This window comes from Lipophrys pholis (genome assembly GCF_963383615.2).
Source record: "Lipophrys pholis genome assembly, chromosome: 1".
NCBI lineage: Eukaryota > Metazoa > Chordata > Actinopteri > Blenniiformes > Blenniidae > Lipophrys > Lipophrys pholis.
This window is the reverse complement of record NC_137635.1, coordinates 10,065,040-10,085,153: the sequence shown is the minus strand read 5'-3', so window position 1 is coordinate 10,085,153 and position 20,114 is coordinate 10,065,040. Positions and strand designations below refer to the sequence as shown.

The following is a 20,114-nucleotide window of genomic DNA, read 5'->3' as shown; positions in this document are numbered from 1 at the left end:
GATCTGTACAATGAGTTTACTCCTGTTAGACCGTCAAGAAGTTACAATAAAGAGCTCAAGTTAAAACACCTTCAAGAATGAGAGACAGAGAGAAAGAGAAAGAGAGCGAGAGCAAGGACAAATAACCCCAGTCATTATTTACATCTTTTTTTCTCCAAATAGGACACCTAAGCTATCATTATTCATAATACAACAACAGTAAACTAAAAATTGCATTTTAAGACCACAGAATACTTCTTTTTCTATCACAATAACATGCTGGAAGGTGCTGCGCTTTCAATAGCTTTACAGTACTCATTGATTTCTTCCTTTTTTCGTCTTTTTTTAATATTCATTATCATTATTATTTTTTACTTTGCCCTCCCCACACGCACACACACAGAAGGAAAAGAAAAAGTTGTTCAGTTGTGGAAGGCGCTGCCTCCCGTTACAAGACTCATGCTTTTCAGTTTATTGTCCTTCTTCCACTTCATCCTGCGGTTCTGAAACCAGATTTTGATCTGTCTTTCGGAAAGACACAGGGCGTGGGCTATCTCTATCCTCCGCCGTCTGGTTAGGTACCTATTGAAGTGAAACTCTTTCTCCAGCTCTAGCGTCTGGTAGCGGGTGTACGCAGTTCGGGCCCTTTTCCCGTCAGGTCCAGTCATATCTACAATTTTACAGAAAATCCAAAACATTAGCAAAGCGCACGCCAACACACAGGAGGGGAAAAGGATTTCATTGCCAAACTTGGTTATTTCTCATGGCTGCATGGGGAGGATTTGTGCGTCATGGACAAGAAGGGTCACGGCGTGAAATGAGCTGATGCAAGAAGGAAAGCATGCAAACACACACTCAACAACACCCACACACACCCGCTGCTTTCTCATCCAGCAGCTCAGCGACACCTCGGACAGTCTGCGCCACATTAGACACCCAACCTGCACCAAGCATCCTCCCCTCGTTCTGCCTGTCCTCTCCTCCCCTCTCCGGGGCTCCGGGGGCAGTTAACCCGGACCCAGAGAGCAAACAACCCCATAAAGACTTTACACATCCTTTTTTTTAACTCATCCACACACAGCCTGCTCACTCATGCAACACCTGACAGATTTATGGGACACCGTCAGCGTGACATCCTTCACAACAAAATAGTATTAGGAAATATACCATGGCTTATGTGCAGTTTCCGCATCCAGGGGAATATTTGTGGCGTTTGGCAGTCGTTTGGTGTGGGAGTGGAGGAGGTGGCGTTGGGTTCCTGCTGCTGCTGCTGCTGCTGCTGTTGCTGCTGCTGCGCCCTCGGTGCCGTGCCGGAGACGCCGCCGCTGCTGTGCGCGCCCTCCTCGGTCTCGGAGGCGACGGTGGCGTCCTCTATCTCCGTGAAATGAGCGCCGCCGCTTTTGTTGAGATTGTTGGCGCCCGAGGTCGCGCTCCGGTCAGAGGGAGGAGAGGAGGCGCTTTTTAGTTCCAGCGGCTCCCGGCTGGCCGTGGCGCACGACGGCGGCACCGGATCCGGGGACGCGAGCGAGCAAGTGGGCGTCTGTCTGTAGCGGGCGTCCGGCCCGAATCCCCGGGCATCCTCGCGCACGGTGCCGAAGTGGCCGCCAGTGTTGGTGCGGTTCACGGTTAGGTCCATGCCATTGTAGTTGTAGCCGAAAGACCCGGAGTGCATGGTGCCAGGGTCTCTGAAGGAACCGCTCACAGCGCCGTTAGTCCCATAATTTAGTAACTGATAGTCGGAGCCATTTGGATAGCGCCCTGAGAACGAGTTTACAAAGTACGAGCTCATTTGCTTGGATTTTTAAAGCCTCGATTTGTAGATCTTTGTCGCTATAATCCTGTGTGCTTGCACGATTTATGGATGCAATCATGAATTATAAGCAATGAAGCCCTACTGTACTTTGCCAGGTATGCGGCCAAATATGGGAGAGCGTTCGGGAATCACGTGCCTTTGTTGACCAGTCGTAAATCCTCACTGATGACTTCAAGAGGTAATTCATGCTCCATGGTTACAAATGATGACGAAATAATGGTCGTTAGGCTCCAGTCAATGGTGCCTCCCCGCTGCGCCCCCGAGAGCCGCGCAGGCAGAGAGCGCCATCTTCCGGACAACCGCGGTATCGCCGCGCCGGGACCCGGAGCTGTCAGGCCCCGCGGATCATCCATCATTTATGTAACACACTGATAATGTAGGCCACAAAAGGCTCAGGTAACACATAACGGAGACTTATCAGGCACGCTGTTGTCATCTTAACATACAGGATGTCAATCTGGAAATTATCTTAATCTCTACTCCAGATTTATCGCAATTCATGGGCTTGTTGTGGCTTTAAAAGCACTGCAACACTAATTTTTATTAGAACAATAATTATAACACCTCTACACCTCAGGATCATAATAATGATGATAATAATAAATGTCCAACTGCGGAAGAAAGACAACCACCAGATTTTCCAATATACATCAAAAAGCCTTTATTTCTATGTACAATTTCCTAAACAAAATATTGCACACAGTATCCAGATGTGCATTAAACACAGGTGAACAACAATAAATAACATGTAACATTTCGCATCTGTACAAATGTGGATTCATGGCACAGCTGTAAACAACAAAGCCCTACAGACGATCACAGAGCAACTACACCACACAGATGTTATAACAGGAGGACACAGGGAAGAAAAACTCATTTTAATGTCAGAAGGATGGAATCAAATAGAGAAAAGGAATCAAACTCAGGAGGACTACGGTGATGAGGTAAACGACACGGCTGGAAAACGCTCAGTTATTTACATTTTGGCGTTTGTTTGCATAGTCCCCTAAAATAAACACACAAGCACAAGGACAAACAGAGGAGGACCTGATTTTAATGATCACCGTGCAGATACTGAAATAAAGTCACTCAACACGTCTCTAACATGTGATTCACTTCATATCTACAAAGAATTGGTACACTTTATTGTTGGGCTGTGCACATGAGCGCGCGCACACACACACACATGCCTTTTGTTTTAATGTCCCTTTATTTTTTTTATTTTTCATTAATTCATTTTTAGCTCTTCTTCTCCACCTGCTCCTCTTCCTCCTCGGGGGTCTTTGATGGGTTCAGCAGTTTGTTCTCCTTTTTCCACTTCATCCTGCGGTTCTGGAACCAGATTTTGATCTGTCTCTCCGTCAGGCACAGGGCGTGGGAGATCTCTATCCGGCGCCTCCTGGTCAGGTAGCGGTTAAAGTGGAACTCTTTCTCCAGCTCCAGAGTCTGGTAGCGGGTGTAGGTCTGTCGGCCCCTGCGGCCACTGCTGCCAAACGGGCCTGCAATTAAAAAAAAAGAAAAGAAAAAAAGCGGGTTCATTAATTAATAATGGAATCCGGAGTCAATTTTAAAAGTTCTAGAACAAATATTCAAACAATGTCAAACAGTGCATCTAAAAAATACAATAAAATCGTTTTAAAACGGATTTTTTTCTCATTTCAGTGCTCCATGTGTAGCAAATAATGAACTTTAGCATATATCAAATAAAAAAAATTATATTTTCTCTTACGATATTACTTTAACATTATTTCTTCTCAGGTTTACATTAAATGGCTTATTCATTTTCAAATCAAACATATACAATAAAATCACTCTAAATGTAACAGAAATGCGCTATAAACTGAATCCCACTTCAAAATGTTTCAGTGACATGACGCACGTTGACATGTAGGCTGTGACTGACTGCATTATGTATTTTCCCTTCGTGTGGCATCTATATGTTGTCCTTTAACGCACAATGGAGTGAGAAGTCACAGACTGCGTCACGTCTAAGTTTTGTAGAATTGATAGAAATCATCTGTTTGTGTATTAATTTCAAACGCTTTCAAAATGTTACTAGAATATATGGTGTAAATAGAAGTCTGATTAAAAAAACGAGGGCCATGTGACCCGGGTTGAGGGCTTTAACTTCAGGCCCAGTATGTGCGCGCGTGGCTGTGAGTGTGCGTGTGGTTGTATGTGATGATGATGTAGTGGCCAAAAGCCCCGAAGGCGCACGAAGTTCCGTGCGTAATGTGCCGCGATCCCAAGCGCAGATCAGTTTGTGCGCGCTCAGATCTTGTAATTATTTGACGCATCTTTTCTGTGGATAAAGTTGACGAGACGCCTGATAGCTCGAGCGTCTGTTCTGCGTCTTTCAATCTGTATGTGCGGCTTCACTTGGTGCGCTCTTTTAACGCCAACAACCACAGTCAAACGTGCACTTTGCCCCGTTACTCACCGGCGGAGCAGGCGTTCATCCGCTGCATCCAGGGGTAGATGAGGGTGGACGACTTGTCGTCCAGGCTGCTGCTCATGCTGACAGCTTGCTCAGCGCACTCCGCTTTGCGCTGCTGCTCCTGGGTGACAAACAGCGGCTGGTCCTCGCGGCTCGAGAAAGCGCACGAGCCGTCCGCGTCCTTGTAGAAAGTCCCGACCGGGTTGTAGTCGCACGGCGCTCCGCCGCCGGCCCGGCCGTAGATGGCCGCGGCGGCCGCGCCTGTCTGCTGGTAGTAGGACGCCGGGTAAACCTTCTCCTGCATGTTGGCGGCTCCATATGTGGCCGCGTTGGAGTAGTGTCTTAACGGATCGGTGTATCCCGAGGAATAGAGCGGTATCTGACCCAGGAGAGAGTCCTGTCCTCCCGGCAGAGACACGGGAAAAGTTGAGTTAACAAAATAGGAACTCATTGGGTGGACAACGGGGTGTATATACTCCGGAGGAATATGATTTGTTGTCTTTTATAGTCCAAGTGGTTTTGCCATTACTTTATCGGAGATTTGGTTTTTGCTGAAAGGGGGGGTTGTGAGGTGCCACTGAATACAGAGGGGAAGTGTACCATCTGATCAACCTCTGGCCAATCACCGCCGTCTGTGCTTGCACTATTGCACCCATGGGGGGCTCTTGTTGCGCGCAGGAGTCCCCACTGAATTGAATGGAAGCGCTCGAGCCTGTCGGTCTTTACGCACGCTCACGCAGACACGCCACGACTCACAGAAACACACACATGCCTCAAAAAAGCACATATGACTTTTATGTGCTGCATGACGTGATTTTCTTTCATGCAAATACAAAGCAATAGAACCATCATGCACAAATCCTCCCTCCTGCGCACTCTTTCTGTCTCACACGCAGCGCGAAAACATGGAAACAAAATGCCAAACGCACTGCATTTACGCACAAATCATAGCTTATCTTTGATCCGAACATCCACTTCCACCAAATACCTAAACGCTGATTAACACACAAGTAAAACTCTTCATCCTCCAAAAACTTCTGCCAAGAAATTGAAAAAAGGATGAACATGAACCGAGCCCATTCACTTTTCGCCAATAACTCAAATCTGTCCATTTCTGCAGGTGCGAGCTCGTCCTGATTCACGGTTCAACTCCCACTTAAGTGCATGAAGACGAGCTGGGGAGGAGAGCACGCGCCTGCACTCAGACCATCACCCTCCTCCTCCTCATCATCATCACCTGAACACTGTGACCAAAAGGACAACACGGTCAGCACGCAGGTAAAAACAGGAAGAAGTCTCAGTTATCTTACCCAAACGATCATGACGTTTTCACTCATCAATATGAATAATTAAGCAGACAAATTAAGAGCTCGGATGCACCTCAATATTACGCAACTATGAAGCACTCAGCAGTTTAATTTAAAACAAAAGCAATATAGCGAAATATTCCGCAAATAAAACTTTATTGTTAGTTAAAACCAACGAAAAATTAGATTTCTGTCCAAAAACAGTGAATTTACTTTCAATTAAGGACCACAGTTTCGATTTTACCACCATTCCTCGATACTGCAAAACAAAACTCGACTTCAGATGACGTTAATCTTTCGAAAAGTGCACATATTATTTAAAAAAACGGATACAATGAATGACGTCAGTGTGCTGCAACGTAAAACAGCGCGAATCTAAATAGTTTTCGTGTTTTTCAGAGACGCTTTTCAGCATTTTCACCATATTTTACTATTTCAAAAACGAAATTCTCTGTTTTCGTCTCTGTTTCCTGCGTAAAATCAACGTTGCTCCTGAAGCAACGATTTATTCTTAAATTATTTGCACAATATTTGATTCAAACTAATTCAGTGTTAACTGAAAATAAATTCAACTATCAGCTTTCACACGGTGACCCCTGTTAGCCAGGCCGCAGCCCCTGCAGCCTGATGTCAGCTGCTGTACATCTTGGTACAAACAAACCGTCTCTGTGTATTTATGTGAGATTTTGACCCAATAAAGCTGCTGCAGCATCACAGACAAAGCAGGAAATAAAAAAAATCAGGCTGCAGAGGCGCCGGAGAAGAAAATAAATAAATAAACTGAATAAAACAAGCGGAATGTGGCCATTTTTGATCTACAGATTATATAAAATCAGAAATGCAGAGTGTGCACGGAAATATTTGTTTAAAATGAAATAATAACGGGAAAATCAGAGGCGAAAATCTGCAAAGGCGACGCCGCTGCAGGCGCGACACGTACGTAAAATGCGTCTGATACGTTTGTACAATAAAAATTTGAAAAACAGAACGTGCAATATCAACTGAAATTCGCTGAAACATTCGATCAGACCATTTAGATGTGTTTTTCTTGTTTTGTTTGAGGAACACAGGCTTGATGGTCTCGCAAGGCCTCATCTGACCATCATCATCATCACGCCTGTGGCCTGCAACTGCTTCATTATACAAACATCATCAGGGTCCAGCAGCCCTCCAAGCAGACACATTGCTACTTTAGTTCCCTCATTTTTCTTTAGGCCAAATAGGTGGGTTGTGGTGGTTTTCGGAGGCGCTGCAGCAGCGTCTCGGGGGTTAAATTCAGGGAGCAGCAACTGGTTGTGAATAGCACATAGCACGCAACATGATCCGCACTGATAATGAGCGTTTCTTTAAGATAGATCTGCCTATTTGCACTCTTCTAAACACCAGGCCCGGTGTGACAGTTGAGCCACAGCAGCAGCAGCAGCAGCAGCAGCAGCAGCAGCGGAGGCGCACTTGTGCGCAGTTCATCGCAGGCATATTAGAAACATGGTTGCCCTTACCTTTGTTGATAATCCATCATTCCCAGTGTGCTGTGCCACTCCGCCGCGGCTCCTCTCCTCCTCTCAGCCTCCTCTTCCCTCACAAAAATGTCCCTCACTTTCCCTAAGTGACTTCATGAAAGTAATCCCACCATCCAGGAGTGTGCTGATCCCTCATTTTCAGCCACACGAAGGTGAAGGTGGCGCGCAGGGCGCAGGAAGCGCAGCGCTCGGGCTCCATCACCCACTTTCACATTGTTTGGGGGGTAAAATCACGCACGGCGGCCAGGCCGCACACAACAACACTCCGCACGCGTGTTGCATTTACAAAGAGCCAAGAAAAAGGTTGTGTTACAACTGTTAAGTGAATGAGCGCTGGAAAAAAACAGCAGCTGCAATATAACCTCATGGGAAATAAGTTCCCCATTCCTGCTGTCCACATGACCGCCAGCGACCAATCCCCGAGCCGCGCGAGTCGTAAACTTCCATGGCAAAGTTGTAAATTTTCATAAACAGCAGCCGTTTTTGTGCTTTGGACGCGCTTTCTCATCGCCATCTTTATTTTTGTTCAAAGCCCGGAATCGTCCCAGGATTGTTCCAGTGTGGCGGCGGACGGAGGAGGACGAGTCAAAACGTGGGGATGAAAACGTGAGATTGTTTAGTGAGAATCAGAGGATGCGCTCCTGAATCTGTTCCACCCTATAAAGAAAAGAAAAGGTCTGTACAGCTTCTCGTTGTTCTCTAACCACGACTGTTTTATCGTATGAAACTCAAATAATATCACATATGATCATTTCTGGCTTCATTTCAGCAAAATCTTAAAACATTACGGATTATTTTTCGTTGATTTGACTTCAATTTGAGCAAATTCGTAATCAAAAACCTCCAAACGCGGATTATTGACGCTGGTTTTTCATCTGAAATATTCCGTTTATAATCGATCACATAATAAAATTACTTTTTTCCTTCAGTCACAACAGATCGATCCATTGACTGAAAGCCTCACTGAAACCCTGACAGATTTTACAAACACAAAAACTTCAAACTTTCCCTCTTCTAAATTAAAACTTCACCGGTAGAACTCAGATTAATTGATTTTAAAAAAACAAAAATAACCTTTTCTTGCTCTCATTGTGTTCTGATTTCCGTCCTGGTTGAAGATGAGCTGGCTGCTGTTTTCAAAGCGACACATTTCCGACTTTTATAGACGCAATAAAACCATAAATTCCTGAAATCCAACAAATTCTCCCCTGCTTTGATTTCTTATCCACCAAGAAACTCAGACTCAAACGAAGGCAGGTCCCTTCTTTAAAATACGACTTTAGACCCACAATAAACGCTTTTTGAAAACAGGAAATGAAAGAAAGTGTTTCTGGGTTAAAAAAAAAAAAAAAAGATCAAATAAAGAGAGATTCCCCCGGTTTGTTCATGGAGAAGGCCCAGAATGAATCCTTATGTTAGAAAAGAATAATGGAAAACATTCTGGATAAATCAACAGACTGATTTGCTGTTTTGAAATAAACAATAATCTCTGTGGGCCTTTTGGCACAAATCAATCTTAAATTCATTTAAACACAAATCTGCTTGGTTTTTTTTCCTCCAACAACTATTTATATATTTATAAATCAAATATAGCAAAGTAACTTCCTCCTAAATTTTTAACTTTTACACATTTTTATATATATCTTTATAGTTAAATAACCCTGATGTGGGCCTGCGTCTTTCTCCCAACAGCCTGGATTCTTTCATTCATCTAATTCATTGGTAAATAAAATAACAAAAACAAAACGTTTTTCATTTGTAATTTCAAATAATCCTCAGTGTTTCTGCATCAAGTTAGTGACTAAAACAAAGAGTCCAGAAGCAAAGAGGTCATAAAACTTTACGGCCTTTCAACCCAAACATAAAAAAAATCCACATGGAATCACACAAAAGTCTGAATTTCTCACATCAGCATGAAGAACATGTCAGAAAAACAAAAACATCATGATGACAAAATGTAACGGAAACGTACACAGATGCAGGATCTAATAATTAAATGTAGATTATGGGAAAAATATCAAGAAGCAGCAAAATAACATTAAAAATTTTTTAATTTATTGATAAAAAAACAAACAATTTTAAACAATTAAATTCAGAACAACATTTTCCAGGAATAAGAAGCAGCAAATTTTAAATAATAATAATCCTATTATATTGATTAAATGGAATTTAATACAATTTGATTACAAGGAATTAGAACAGAATGTAGTTTCACTGAGTTGGTCAGTGTTTGAAATGTAAATAAGAACAATAATCAGAGTTGTTGAGTTAAATTCAGATTTATTCTTATGAAGGTATTTTTCCTCTCAGTGGAAATGTAAAGAGTTCAGTCTGGTATGTTTGGCACTCTGACTGAGGAGTGTTGCAGATACTCATCCTCAGAGGGAAACGTGTGTGAGCTCACAGAGGCAGTGGAGACAGAGGAGGAAGTTAAAAAGCCATCATGGAGGCGTTGAGAGGTAAACAGTGTAAACTGCAGGGAGCAGAGAGACGATTCTGGAAGGCGCAGTGTGTTTTCTGTCCTCAGCTCTCCTCCTCCTGCTCCTGCTGCTCTCTGAAACCTGGACCAGCAGGTCGGTGGGTCTGGGCCCACCCAACCTTCACCGGGGGGGTCTGCGGGAGGAGCTGCGCACGCCGTGAGAGAAGCCAGGCCTCCGGAGCAGCGGCGCCCGGGACGAGATGACGAGGAGGCTCTGCAGGTCCGAGGGGTCATGGTGGGACGTGTTGGCACAGCGGGGGGCGGCTGTCAGGACCGGGATGCTGGGACGGGACCGGCTGTCCTGCCTGGCCGCCAGAGAGCTACTGACTGCACACACACACACACACACACACACACACACACACACACACACACACACACACACACACACACACACACACACACACACACACACACACACGATAACATAAAATATTCAAATATTAAAGTAACAGTCATGGGTGTAAACTGGTTATACAATATTATTGAACCACAATTAATCATTAATGCTGCTTTCAAATTCTTTACTAAAATATACTAGAATCTTATTTTAAATGTGCTCAAATTAAATTAAGAAATAATAAATAATGAAAGGTTGCATCAGTATCTGTGATGCTCACTTTGTGTTTTCCTGGTAAATTGGAAATCTGAGAATTTTTTAGACAAATTATATTTTCATCATATTTATCATGAAATCATTGATGCCACGCAGTGTTTTTCACTTTGTTTTAGTACTAAATCTCCGGTTTCCTGTTAGTGCACCTGACTGATGCTTTTTCTTGAAGATGTGAACAAGAACATTTTGAAAATCAGCAAAATAATCAGAAAACTCCTGCAAGAAGCAGCGTTTCAACACACAGCCAATAAGACTGAACGTCATATTGACCGTTCTGTACCTAACACATTTTATTCTATTTTAGTAACCCTCAGTAATGTGAAGGCAAATTTTAAAGCCCATTTAGAGATTTAATTTAATAAAAAATGGTGAAATATGTGTTTTTTGCTCATTTCACAACAAATTTCACTGTATAATTGTTATGTAGGCATCTATATTTATGTGGATCTTGAAACAGGAAGTATAGAAATATCCTTCAACTGCATCTTCTATTTACAAGATTTTTGTGAGAGCCATTTAAAGAGCTTAAAAAGAGACAAAGATGAAGCTTTATACAGTTGAAATAATGTCATATTTAAGTATAATAAATAATAAACAACGATATTCCAGACATTTGATGGTGCATAAGCTTAAGTAGTGTTCATTATTTAAACATTAAAAAGTTTTAATTAAAGTCTGAAATGCTCTTTGTTCCTTTCTGATGCCTCAGTGGATTGAAACTTGAAACTTCGGTTGGGATCTTTTATTATAAAGAATACGGCAAAGGTCCATTATGTTTTGAATTGTGTTTTTAATAGAGTAATTGATGCAACTTGTGTGATAATTCTGTCTAATTAAAGAGTGCAGGCAGCGTTTTAAACGATGAATGTGTTTGAGTTGGAAGTGGTGATGGATGCAGAAATAGTTTGATATCTTGTATTAAAGGCCAGTTTACAGCATTGAGTGCACATACGATGGGTGAGTTATTGAAAGCTGTGTTTTTAGTTATTTTTGCAGTTTAAGATGAGGGAGCTGATAAAAAATGAAACTAAAGTGACGTGAGAACCGTCCGGATGCAGAGATGAGGCTCTGCTGGAGGCTGCAGGCTGCGTCACCTGACCAGAGGCTCCTCTGGGAACTGATGCTGCTCGGCATGGCGGCGGCGGCAGCTGTCTGTGGCGTGTCTCTGTGTTCACAGTGTTTATCTGACCAGGGGCTCTGCTGGGCACTGACGCTGCCCTTTACAGCGGTGGCGGCGGCAGCGAACTCGTACTGCAGGCAGACGGACTCGTTGAAGCTCCTCTGGTCGACGGCGGGCCGGAGCAGCCGCTGCTGCTGCTGCTGCAGTGCAGAGAATTATGAAGATTATCCTCTCTAATTTCTCGTCATAACAGTTATTCCGCGCTGCAAATGACCGGCTGAAACAGCCCGGGTGTTATGGACAGATGAGGAGAGGAAAATGTTTTAACAGGCGGGCTCATTCTCAATCCTCTCTGACTGCTGTTTATGCTGTTTGTGCCTTCGGACAGCTGCTGCATCTCTGCACTGACACGTTTTCAGAGCTGAAAGCACCAAAATCACAGCACTTTTCTGTTTTGGGAAAGAAAATCCAGAGAAAATAGTGAATAATCCATCAAAGTATCACCCAAACAGAATTAAAAATCAACTATTTAGAGGCACATTTCCTAAATAATACCAAATAAATACACATTTTTACTGTTCGAACTACTAGAAATTTCACTTTTGTCATACATTATACTACAGTGAACTTTCACAACCCAATGATGATGTTGTTGAGATTGAATGAGTCCCTTTTTTGACTGAATAACAATAAAAATATCCGATAAAATAATAGTGCTTCCAGCTATGTAAAAGTGCAAAAAAAAAAAAAGTATTTAAATGTTCTATTTTTTGGATGTAATCTTCCAATAAAATGGTAAAACTGGCATAGAATATTGACTTTTCTGATATTTAAATGTTGCATTCCTGTAAAGCCTTATTAAATTGTCAAACATTGATTACAGTAACAATAACCAGGCACATTCTTGTGCGTTTGCCTCTACTTTGAGTGATTATTAAAAGGCTGGGGCAGCTGACAGGCTTATTTTAAAAAATGTATTCAGATGTGACGATAAAGAGTGTGTTGTTGTGGCAAGATTGGGTGACTACCTGTCTGGAGACGTGCGTCTGGGCCTGCTGCTGTTTGGTCCTTTGAGCAAACTGAGTCAAAGCGTCCAGCTGGAACAGAGAAACAGGCTGCAGCTCAGTGACGTCCTGGTTTCACTCAGCTCAGCCTGTGCTCATTGCTTTACCTTCGGCTGCTGTGGTCGGGGATGTTTGCACTGCTGGAGGCTGCAGGCCGTCTCCTGCTCAGCCCCGCCTCCCCGAGTCTGGCCCTGCAGCAGCTGCTTGATCTGATCCACCAGCCCCATGTCCTGCAGCAGCTTCTTCCTCTGGAGCAGAGCGTTGATCTGCTCCTGCTCCTCCATGTCTGAGTCCTTCTCCTCTCCCCCCTGCTCCTCCTCCTCCTCCTCCTCCTCCTCTCCTCGGACTTCTGCAGCCTCTGGACGAGACCACACTTTGGACAGAAGCAGCTGCAGAGACACACATTGACATTTGATTCAATTTGTTTTATTGCCTCCGTGGATGTGCAGCCACCTCTGCATTTGTAATATATAAGCAGTTACTGTCAGCGGCTAATCATGATAACACTGTTTGTTTTTCTCTTTATGGCAATCAAAGATGAACTAATTCAAAAAATGAGAAAAGTCTAATGAATATGATCTGCATGAATATTATTCTGTGTGTGTGTGTGTGTGTGTGTGTGTGTGTGTGTGTGTGTGTGTGTGTATTGTGAGGGGTCAGCCAGAATATGAGCCATCAATCACTCAGGACAAAGAGCAGAGTGACGCCCTCTTGTGGTTGTCAGAGGAAAATGCCTCCTCACCGGCTGCGGGTCACAGAGTGGCGCTGCGGCGGCCTGCTGTGTGGACGCTCGCCGGGGTTTGGCCCTCTCCCCGGCCGTCTCCCCCTGCAGGTCCTTCCTGCGGCCTCCCATCTGGTTCCGATCATTCTGCTCCTGCTTGAGACGCAACTCCTGCAGCTGCTGCCTGGAAACATCAGCATAAAGACTCCATCGATCTGTGAGGATGAGGCGGATCTGGTACCATGAGGACTCAGTCGGTACATTTCATTTACAGTTTTAAAGCACTTTTACAGATAAAAACAATAATAGTGTTTTACGATTACAATAAAAAATGCGTGAGCAATATTTAAGAAGGTGATGTTTCCAGGGTCACCCTGCCCTCGCCCACAGTAAGCTGGGATTGGCTCTAGCACCCCGCAGCCCTGAACTGGATAAGTGGGATAAAAGATGGATGGATGGATTTTATTGTGGAACGGCCTGATCGAAACCCACACACCGAGGGAGAACATGAAACTCCACAGACCAGATTTGAACTGGGAAAGCACACGAGTAAACCACTGTGCAGTCAGATTACGATACAATGAAAGAGAAAATTAGGAAGCTGAGTGTATTTACAATATTATGTCAAACGTGTTATATTTTCCTGTAAATAAAGAAATTTGAATAGAAATTGTTTTGCAGGTTTAAAGACGTTGAGGCAGTGGAGGCCTGGAGATTAGAGGAGAAGCTTGTGTTCAGGTTCAAATCCCCCTGCAGACAGATTATCACTCTGTCTCATTTAAAAATTCTTCTGGTTGTTTCACAAAAGACATCCAGAGCAAATCTACCATGTGGATGACCTGACACTGTGACTCTGGAAGTAAACGGCTGACTTGTTCCACACAAACAAATATTCTTGACAATGTTGTTTAAGGATTCTTTGAACATGGAGGGGAGAATGTTAATATTGTGTCTTGTTTGAAGAAATAATCCTAACTTTGTGTTGAAATGCTTCATGTTAGATCAAACTGATAATCTGTGGTACCGGGCACACTCCTCTCTGGCTTTGGAGGCGGCCGTCTCCTGGAAGAGCGAGCTGCTGTGCTTGAAGTACTTGTCGTATTTCTCCCCGCCCTCTCGTGGGAAGATCCGCTTGAAGCCCCCGAGGTGTTTGGCCTCGTAGCGTTCCGTCTGCTCCACCGTGGCCGCCTGGCACTGACGCAGCTCCTCCGACCTGCGAGACAAAGACGCAGTGTGACACAGCAGCGGAGTCAAAGTTACTTCAGGGGCAAAACGAGCATAAACGCACTGGAATATTCCTTTTTTCAATTGCAAATGGGTGCGAGTACATCCTGAGGGAGCCCACATTTTGACATACCCTATACAAGTTGAATATTTTGAATAAAGACATTCAGCTCCAGTAAAATTGCTCCTTTGTCCAAAAAAAAAAGAAAAAAAATCAGTTTTATGCATTATGCAGCTTTTATCATTTTCCTTGTCATTCCAGATTGGACTGTCTGCTTTACAGGAGCTGTGAACTTGGAAAACAGGTTGACCTCTACCTGGCCTCTCTGGAGCGGTTCTGCTGCAGCCAGTCCTTCACCCTGCGTCTCTCCTCCTTGGTGATCTTGCGTCGGTCGCAGGCGCCCAGGTTGATGAGGACGAGCGTGTCGTACAGCAGCGCGTCCTTCACCTCGCGGTCCAGCTGAGAGTCGGTGGTGAAACTCGGGGAGTGATTCACCTGAATACGGGAGTCCAGACTCAGTGAGGCCGTCAGACTTTCACCAGCTTGTTAAAACAACCAAAACGGATCTCCTCGGGAGCAGTCAGACGCTTCTTTGTTTAAATCAGTGGTTCCAGAGGTCACGAGAAGAGGAAAGTCATTATAACCACATTGTAATTGTAAACACCACCGTCAATAAAATAGAAATGAGATCATTTAGATTAGAGTGTAAAGCTGGAGGTTCTTTCTCTTCACCTCCAGCAGCCAGGGTCTGAGCCGGTGGTCCAGCAGCACGTCGAAGCCCAGGATCTCGAAGCAGGCGCTGCCCGTGGTGTGGTTGGGGAAACACGTGTGGTAGTTGTGCTTGAGGATGGGGTGAGCGGAGATCAGGGTCTTGATGATCATGTCCTCGATGTCGGTCCACAGCTTCTCTGTGTTGCAGCTGACGGACTCCAGTAACTTGTTCAGCGTGGACAGCTTCCTGAAGGCGGAAAACCACATGGCGCTCAATCAGCCTGCCGAGAGCACGGGCGGCACAGCACAGGGTGCAGGAACTCACCGCTTGCTGCCGGTGTCCTTGTCACGGACGAAGTTCTCGCTGTGCTTGTTGATGGAGTAGTTGGTGAGATGCATACACTCGTCCTCCTGACGGCACAGACACAAGGTTATCGCCCGCTGACGAAACGGTACGTGACAGAAAAATGAAACCCTTACCGGAACAAAAATGAAATAAAACATTACAAATAGTAAACACCCGAACTCAGCCTCTGTGTTTTGTATTTAAAGACGTCACTGACACGAGACAGAAATAGAATAACTACATCAGAAGAGAAGAAGTTCAGGGCAGACAGGAACTCTTCACTTACGGAATTACAATACGTTGGCAGTTACCAGAGGCGCCTCAGAAAAGCTGTGATCCCCCCCCTCTGATCTCTGATCTGACCAAACATCACACTTTCCCGTGTTCGCTCCAGATTTTACCAGGTGTTTTATTTTGGGTTTCTTTGAATTGTGCATTTTTAGAGAAATATTGTCAGAACAGAAAAAAACATCATCTCTGTCATCCCCCAAGCGTGTTCCAGATAAATAAGACGATTGGCCCCTATTTATGCTATGGAACAAATCAATTATTAGTGTATTCACGAGCCAACAGTTCAATTTCTCTTTTACACTGTACAGAATTTGTATTTAACATTGGTTATATGACGTTTTTTTATTGAGCTTTAATGTGAGTGTGTGTACTGTTAGGTAAACGACACCTTCAAACATGGCAGATCGTGAAACTAAATGGTACTGCTGGTATTCTGGCAAATCAACCAATCCCATGAAGACACCAAGACCCACAGGTTTTATCATAAGTATGTTCATTTTAATGGATGAACACGTCGCACAGTGCGACGGAGCCAGTAACATCCGTCCCGTTTCTCACGGTTTCTTACCACGTTGCCGTGCGTTGGTTCGTTGTACTTGGTGGTGCAGAAGCGAGCCAGTCCCTCCTTGAACATGAATATGCTGAAGGGGTCACAGGACGTCACCAGAACGTAGATGCGCAGGTCGAACTTGAATCCGTCCATGATGAAAGGCTGGAGGAAATGTGACCATCACACAAATTTAAATGCCTTCTGACGCTAACGTTACTGACAGGGGGACATCTTTTGTTCTTTCATGTTGCTGTCAGCAGGACTGAGTTGATTCACGATGAACCATTTATTGAAAAATTCCTAACTAATAATGCAAGTTCAAATTTAGACTCTTGTGTTGTGAGTAACTCTTTATATGAAGGACAGGTACGGTTAGAAATAGTAAAATGTGTAATATTTTACACTTTTCTTTTAAAAAAATCTGCTGCTTAAGAATGTTTTAAAATATACTTCAACAACACTCTAATTTTTGAAATTCTCAAGTATTTCAACAAGCGCCATATCAAGGGTTACTGAGGTGCACTTTCTCCTCTCAACAGGAGTTTAATGACATAACAATCATTAAGTCGACTGTGTAAATTTGAATCTAACATCTAGTTTGTGAGCTACTTAGACCGAATTAAACTAAAACTGCTTTCAGTAAGTAAGTAGAATAAGTGTTTTGTCAGACTTTGAAAGTCCACACTCACCCTGGAGACGTAAACCTGGCAGATCATGTGCTCTCCTGGCTGGATGTCTTTACTGGACTTGGTGAGGAAGATGCCTTTGCCTTGACAGCCGGTGTCTGGCTTACAGATGTATGTCTTGCTTTTCTTGGCCCTGGTGTAAGCCTGGAAGTCGCTGTAACTGCAGAGTACAATCCGGTGTCACATGAGCTGAAAAGTGGCAGTGAGGAGGTGGAGGTGATGCAGAAAGTGTGAACCGACTCTGCGGGGAGGCACCACGTCCTGGGGAAGATGTTGTAGTCTTTGGGGAAGAGCTTCAGCATCCGGTTCATGTTTCTTGCAAGTAAATCTTTGCGGCAGATCTCGCTCATCCCCGGGAAATGGTTTATCTTCTGCAAAGACAAGCAAGTTCACACAAAACCCTCGACATTCTCACCTCAGTGATGATGATAATGATGATGATGATGATGATGATGATGATGATGATAAGCATGGTTATAAGTACCTGGTAGCGCTTCATGTCCTTCACACGGTCCAGAGACACGGAGCAGTCGGTCCAGAACAGCGTCCAGTCGTCCCCCTCCATCGCCTCTCGGAGGCCGTATCTGCGAGCAGCTCGCCGCACTGACACAAAACAAACGTGACATAATTTGGTTTGCACATGGAAAAGCCTCAGAGTAGTGTTCAGCGCCGTCACGGGCGTGTTCAGCTTGACTTAAAAGGCTGCGCGGCACCACGGGCAGGCTAGTTAAATGCATTGGGGGCTCAAGCTGAAAATCCCGCTGACTCTTTCTCCTGACCTTTGGGATATTTAAAAGTCAAATTTTCTGTGATAATTCAACAACCGGACAGATTCAACATTTTGTAGGTACAGAACCTTAACCTTTGCTCTCCCTTGAACAGGCAGCCAATGTAGAGACGCTTAAACTAGAGTCGTGTGTCACCAGTTGGCCTCAAACACGTGTTTTTGGATTGTGGGATAAAAGCAAAGCAAAGAGAGCATGCAAACTCCACACAGAAAGAATCCCTAACCACTGCAGTACTGAGCAAACACTGGATACGTTTCTGAAATCATATATCCAAGAGGTAAAAGTTATTAAGAATCTGTGGCATTAACAATTTAATTTAATTTAATCAACAATTTAAGTCGAAGTGGTGGGCCCAGAACAATCCAAACTGCACCGTGAGTCTCCACATACGTTTGGTACTTTGGCCTTTCCTCCACAATATTGTTGACTAAACCGATAGAAGCACTAAGTGAGTGTTAATGAATCAAACATACCACTTTCAAACTTGCAGTTGGTGAGGTTGATCCACAGTCATCTGAAAGAGAAGAAAGACAGAAAGGACAGGAATCTGCTTTGATGGACAATTTTGCGACGTCCTCATTGAGCACCTTTCCCATACAATGACATCACGATTTTGTTCTGGAACATTTTCCTCGCTCTACCTTTCTTTCTGCAACCTCGTCATTAATTTGGCTCAAAGGTTTTTTGCTCATTTTCCTCGTGATTCCTCAGCAGATTGTTGTCACTCATGATTCTTTGGGAATGACATCCTGGTGACCTGAAGTTAAATCTTTTTGTGGAGGAGTTTTCACTCTGCCTGCCTCGTCCTGTTCACTTTATCATCCCTGTTCTTCAGTGGTTTTACTACCAGTCTTCAACTTGAATATACCAGAGGCTGATTGAAGCGCAAACAGAGGAGCTCCAGCGGCAAAAGTACCTCTTCTTGTATTTCATCCTCTTCTTGCTGACGGGCAGCGCCGGGCAGGTACAGGCCTCGGTTCGGCTCTCTCCCTCGTCCTCCTCCCCCCGCTGCTCACTTTTAAATGCCTCATGGTTTTTGTCTGTGCCGTCCACAGTCAGACCCATCCTGGAGGAACAGAGAGCAAACTGCATGCTTGATTGGCCAAAGAGCTTCTGTGACAAACACTCATAACAGACGAATGACAGCGCTCCACTTTGCTGCAGTCATTTCTTCATTTACATGTTTCTTATTTTAATGTGTTGCCAGCACAGACTCACATTGAAAGTCAATCAAACAGAACCAAGTACATGATGTAAGTGCGCGCTCAGAATCATGTTTCCGTTTCCATTTCTCTCATCAGGTGAGTGCACCGGCTGTCAGCGCGCTGTCACACGCTGCCATTTAAGAGTTATTTTGCCAGGACAGACACAGATACGGCAGCATGGAGGGGAATTAATCCTGACACCACGCAGAGCTGCCAGGATAATCGCCATGTTCAGGGTAACACTCCTTAACTAAAGTGGAGTGCTTTTTATTATGTCGTTGAAGACATCAAAGAACAGCATCAGCGAAGCAAACAATAACCTTACACCTATAAACATATCTCAGTCTATTCATTCCTTACATGATGGTTTTAGTTCCCCATTTCTCAAGAAACTGGGATTGTTGGATTGTTTATCTCTTCAACACATCCAGGAGGAGGAGGAGGAGGAGGAGGAGGAGGAGGAAGAGGAGGAGGAGGAGGAGGAGAAGCTGCGTCCACTTTGAACCATTTGCCTTCTTGATAAGCGACTCGTTCATCACTGCATGTTCTGACAGCGGAGTGTCGACACTAAAAGCATTTCAACACCGGACCAGGCTCAAGTGATGACGAGGCACCTTTTTATCACGAAAAGTGCCGATTCTGCAGTAAGACGGAGCAGAGTGTGATTCTGACGGCTCAGTAATTCAAACCAGCTCCTCAGCGTTATCAGTATATCGAGAAACAGAGCCTAGCACAACCACACCCACACGTTGGTTCTTAATCCAAAGCGTCACCAACAAACATTTCAAATCCTAAAGTGTGTTTTATTTGTCCTGCTCTGTCCAGCTGATGTGTTCAGGATCTCAGGTTTGCCCACCGAGATTCACTAATGCCAAAGAAAGCAGCTGGACCAAATGAGTGTAATTCTATAATGCTCCATAGTGACTGAAAAGGACTGAAAACTGTGAATCCACGCCGTCTCCTGTGAATGTAAACGTCTGCACTCTGACCCGAGCCCGGCGGCCAGCGGCCGTCGCAGCAGCGTCTCGGCTGCTCGCCTCCGCATCCTATCTGGTGTCTTGAAGGGTGAAGGTGAGGTCAAGTTAATGACAGCGCAGCGCAGGGTGGCGGCATTAAGGAGGGACGTCCCACTAACACGGTGGGAGGCTGCGGTGCAAGGTGACAGTATTCTGATCCAGTGATCTGGATAATCCTGACCCTGAACTGTGAGCTTTACGCTGGGCCGAGACGCCCCACTGACCCCTGCTCGGATACAG

At 44.5% G+C, this 20,114-nt stretch overlaps 3 protein-coding genes across 3 annotated transcripts; all 3 read right to left on the bottom strand.

Annotated features, from left to right (window-relative positions):
- Positions 1–401: 401 nt before the first annotated feature.
- On the bottom strand, positions 402–1,850 carry hoxb5b (homeobox B5b; the record flags this gene model as incomplete). Its single annotated transcript, XM_080477239.1, is given in 3 exon segments — positions 402–649; positions 1,147–1,780; positions 1,782–1,850. Coding segments are annotated over 3 exon segments (951 nt in total).
- A 1,181-nt stretch (positions 1,851–3,031) lies between these two features.
- On the bottom strand, positions 3,032–4,680 carry hoxb6b (homeobox B6b; the record flags this gene model as incomplete). Its single annotated transcript, XM_080458834.1, has 2 exons — positions 3,032–3,291; positions 4,233–4,680. 2 exons carry the CDS (start codon positions 4,678–4,680, stop codon positions 3,032–3,034), a joined length of 708 nt encoding a protein of 235 aa, XP_080314960.1.
- Positions 4,681–9,656: 4,976 nt separating this feature from the next.
- On the bottom strand, positions 9,657–19,903 carry ttll6 (tubulin tyrosine ligase-like family, member 6; the record flags this gene model as incomplete). The annotated part of the gene is made up of 16 exons (XM_080480594.1): positions 9,657–9,799; positions 11,246–11,471; positions 12,300–12,368; positions 12,443–12,724; positions 13,078–13,240; positions 14,081–14,269; positions 14,598–14,776; positions 15,014–15,239; positions 15,318–15,403; positions 16,198–16,341; positions 16,869–17,025; positions 17,106–17,236; positions 17,350–17,468; positions 18,127–18,161; positions 18,570–18,719; positions 19,848–19,903. 16 exons carry the CDS (start codon positions 19,901–19,903, stop codon positions 9,657–9,659), a joined length of 2,355 nt encoding a protein of 784 aa, XP_080336720.1.
- Between the last annotated feature and the right edge of the window lie 211 nt (positions 19,904–20,114).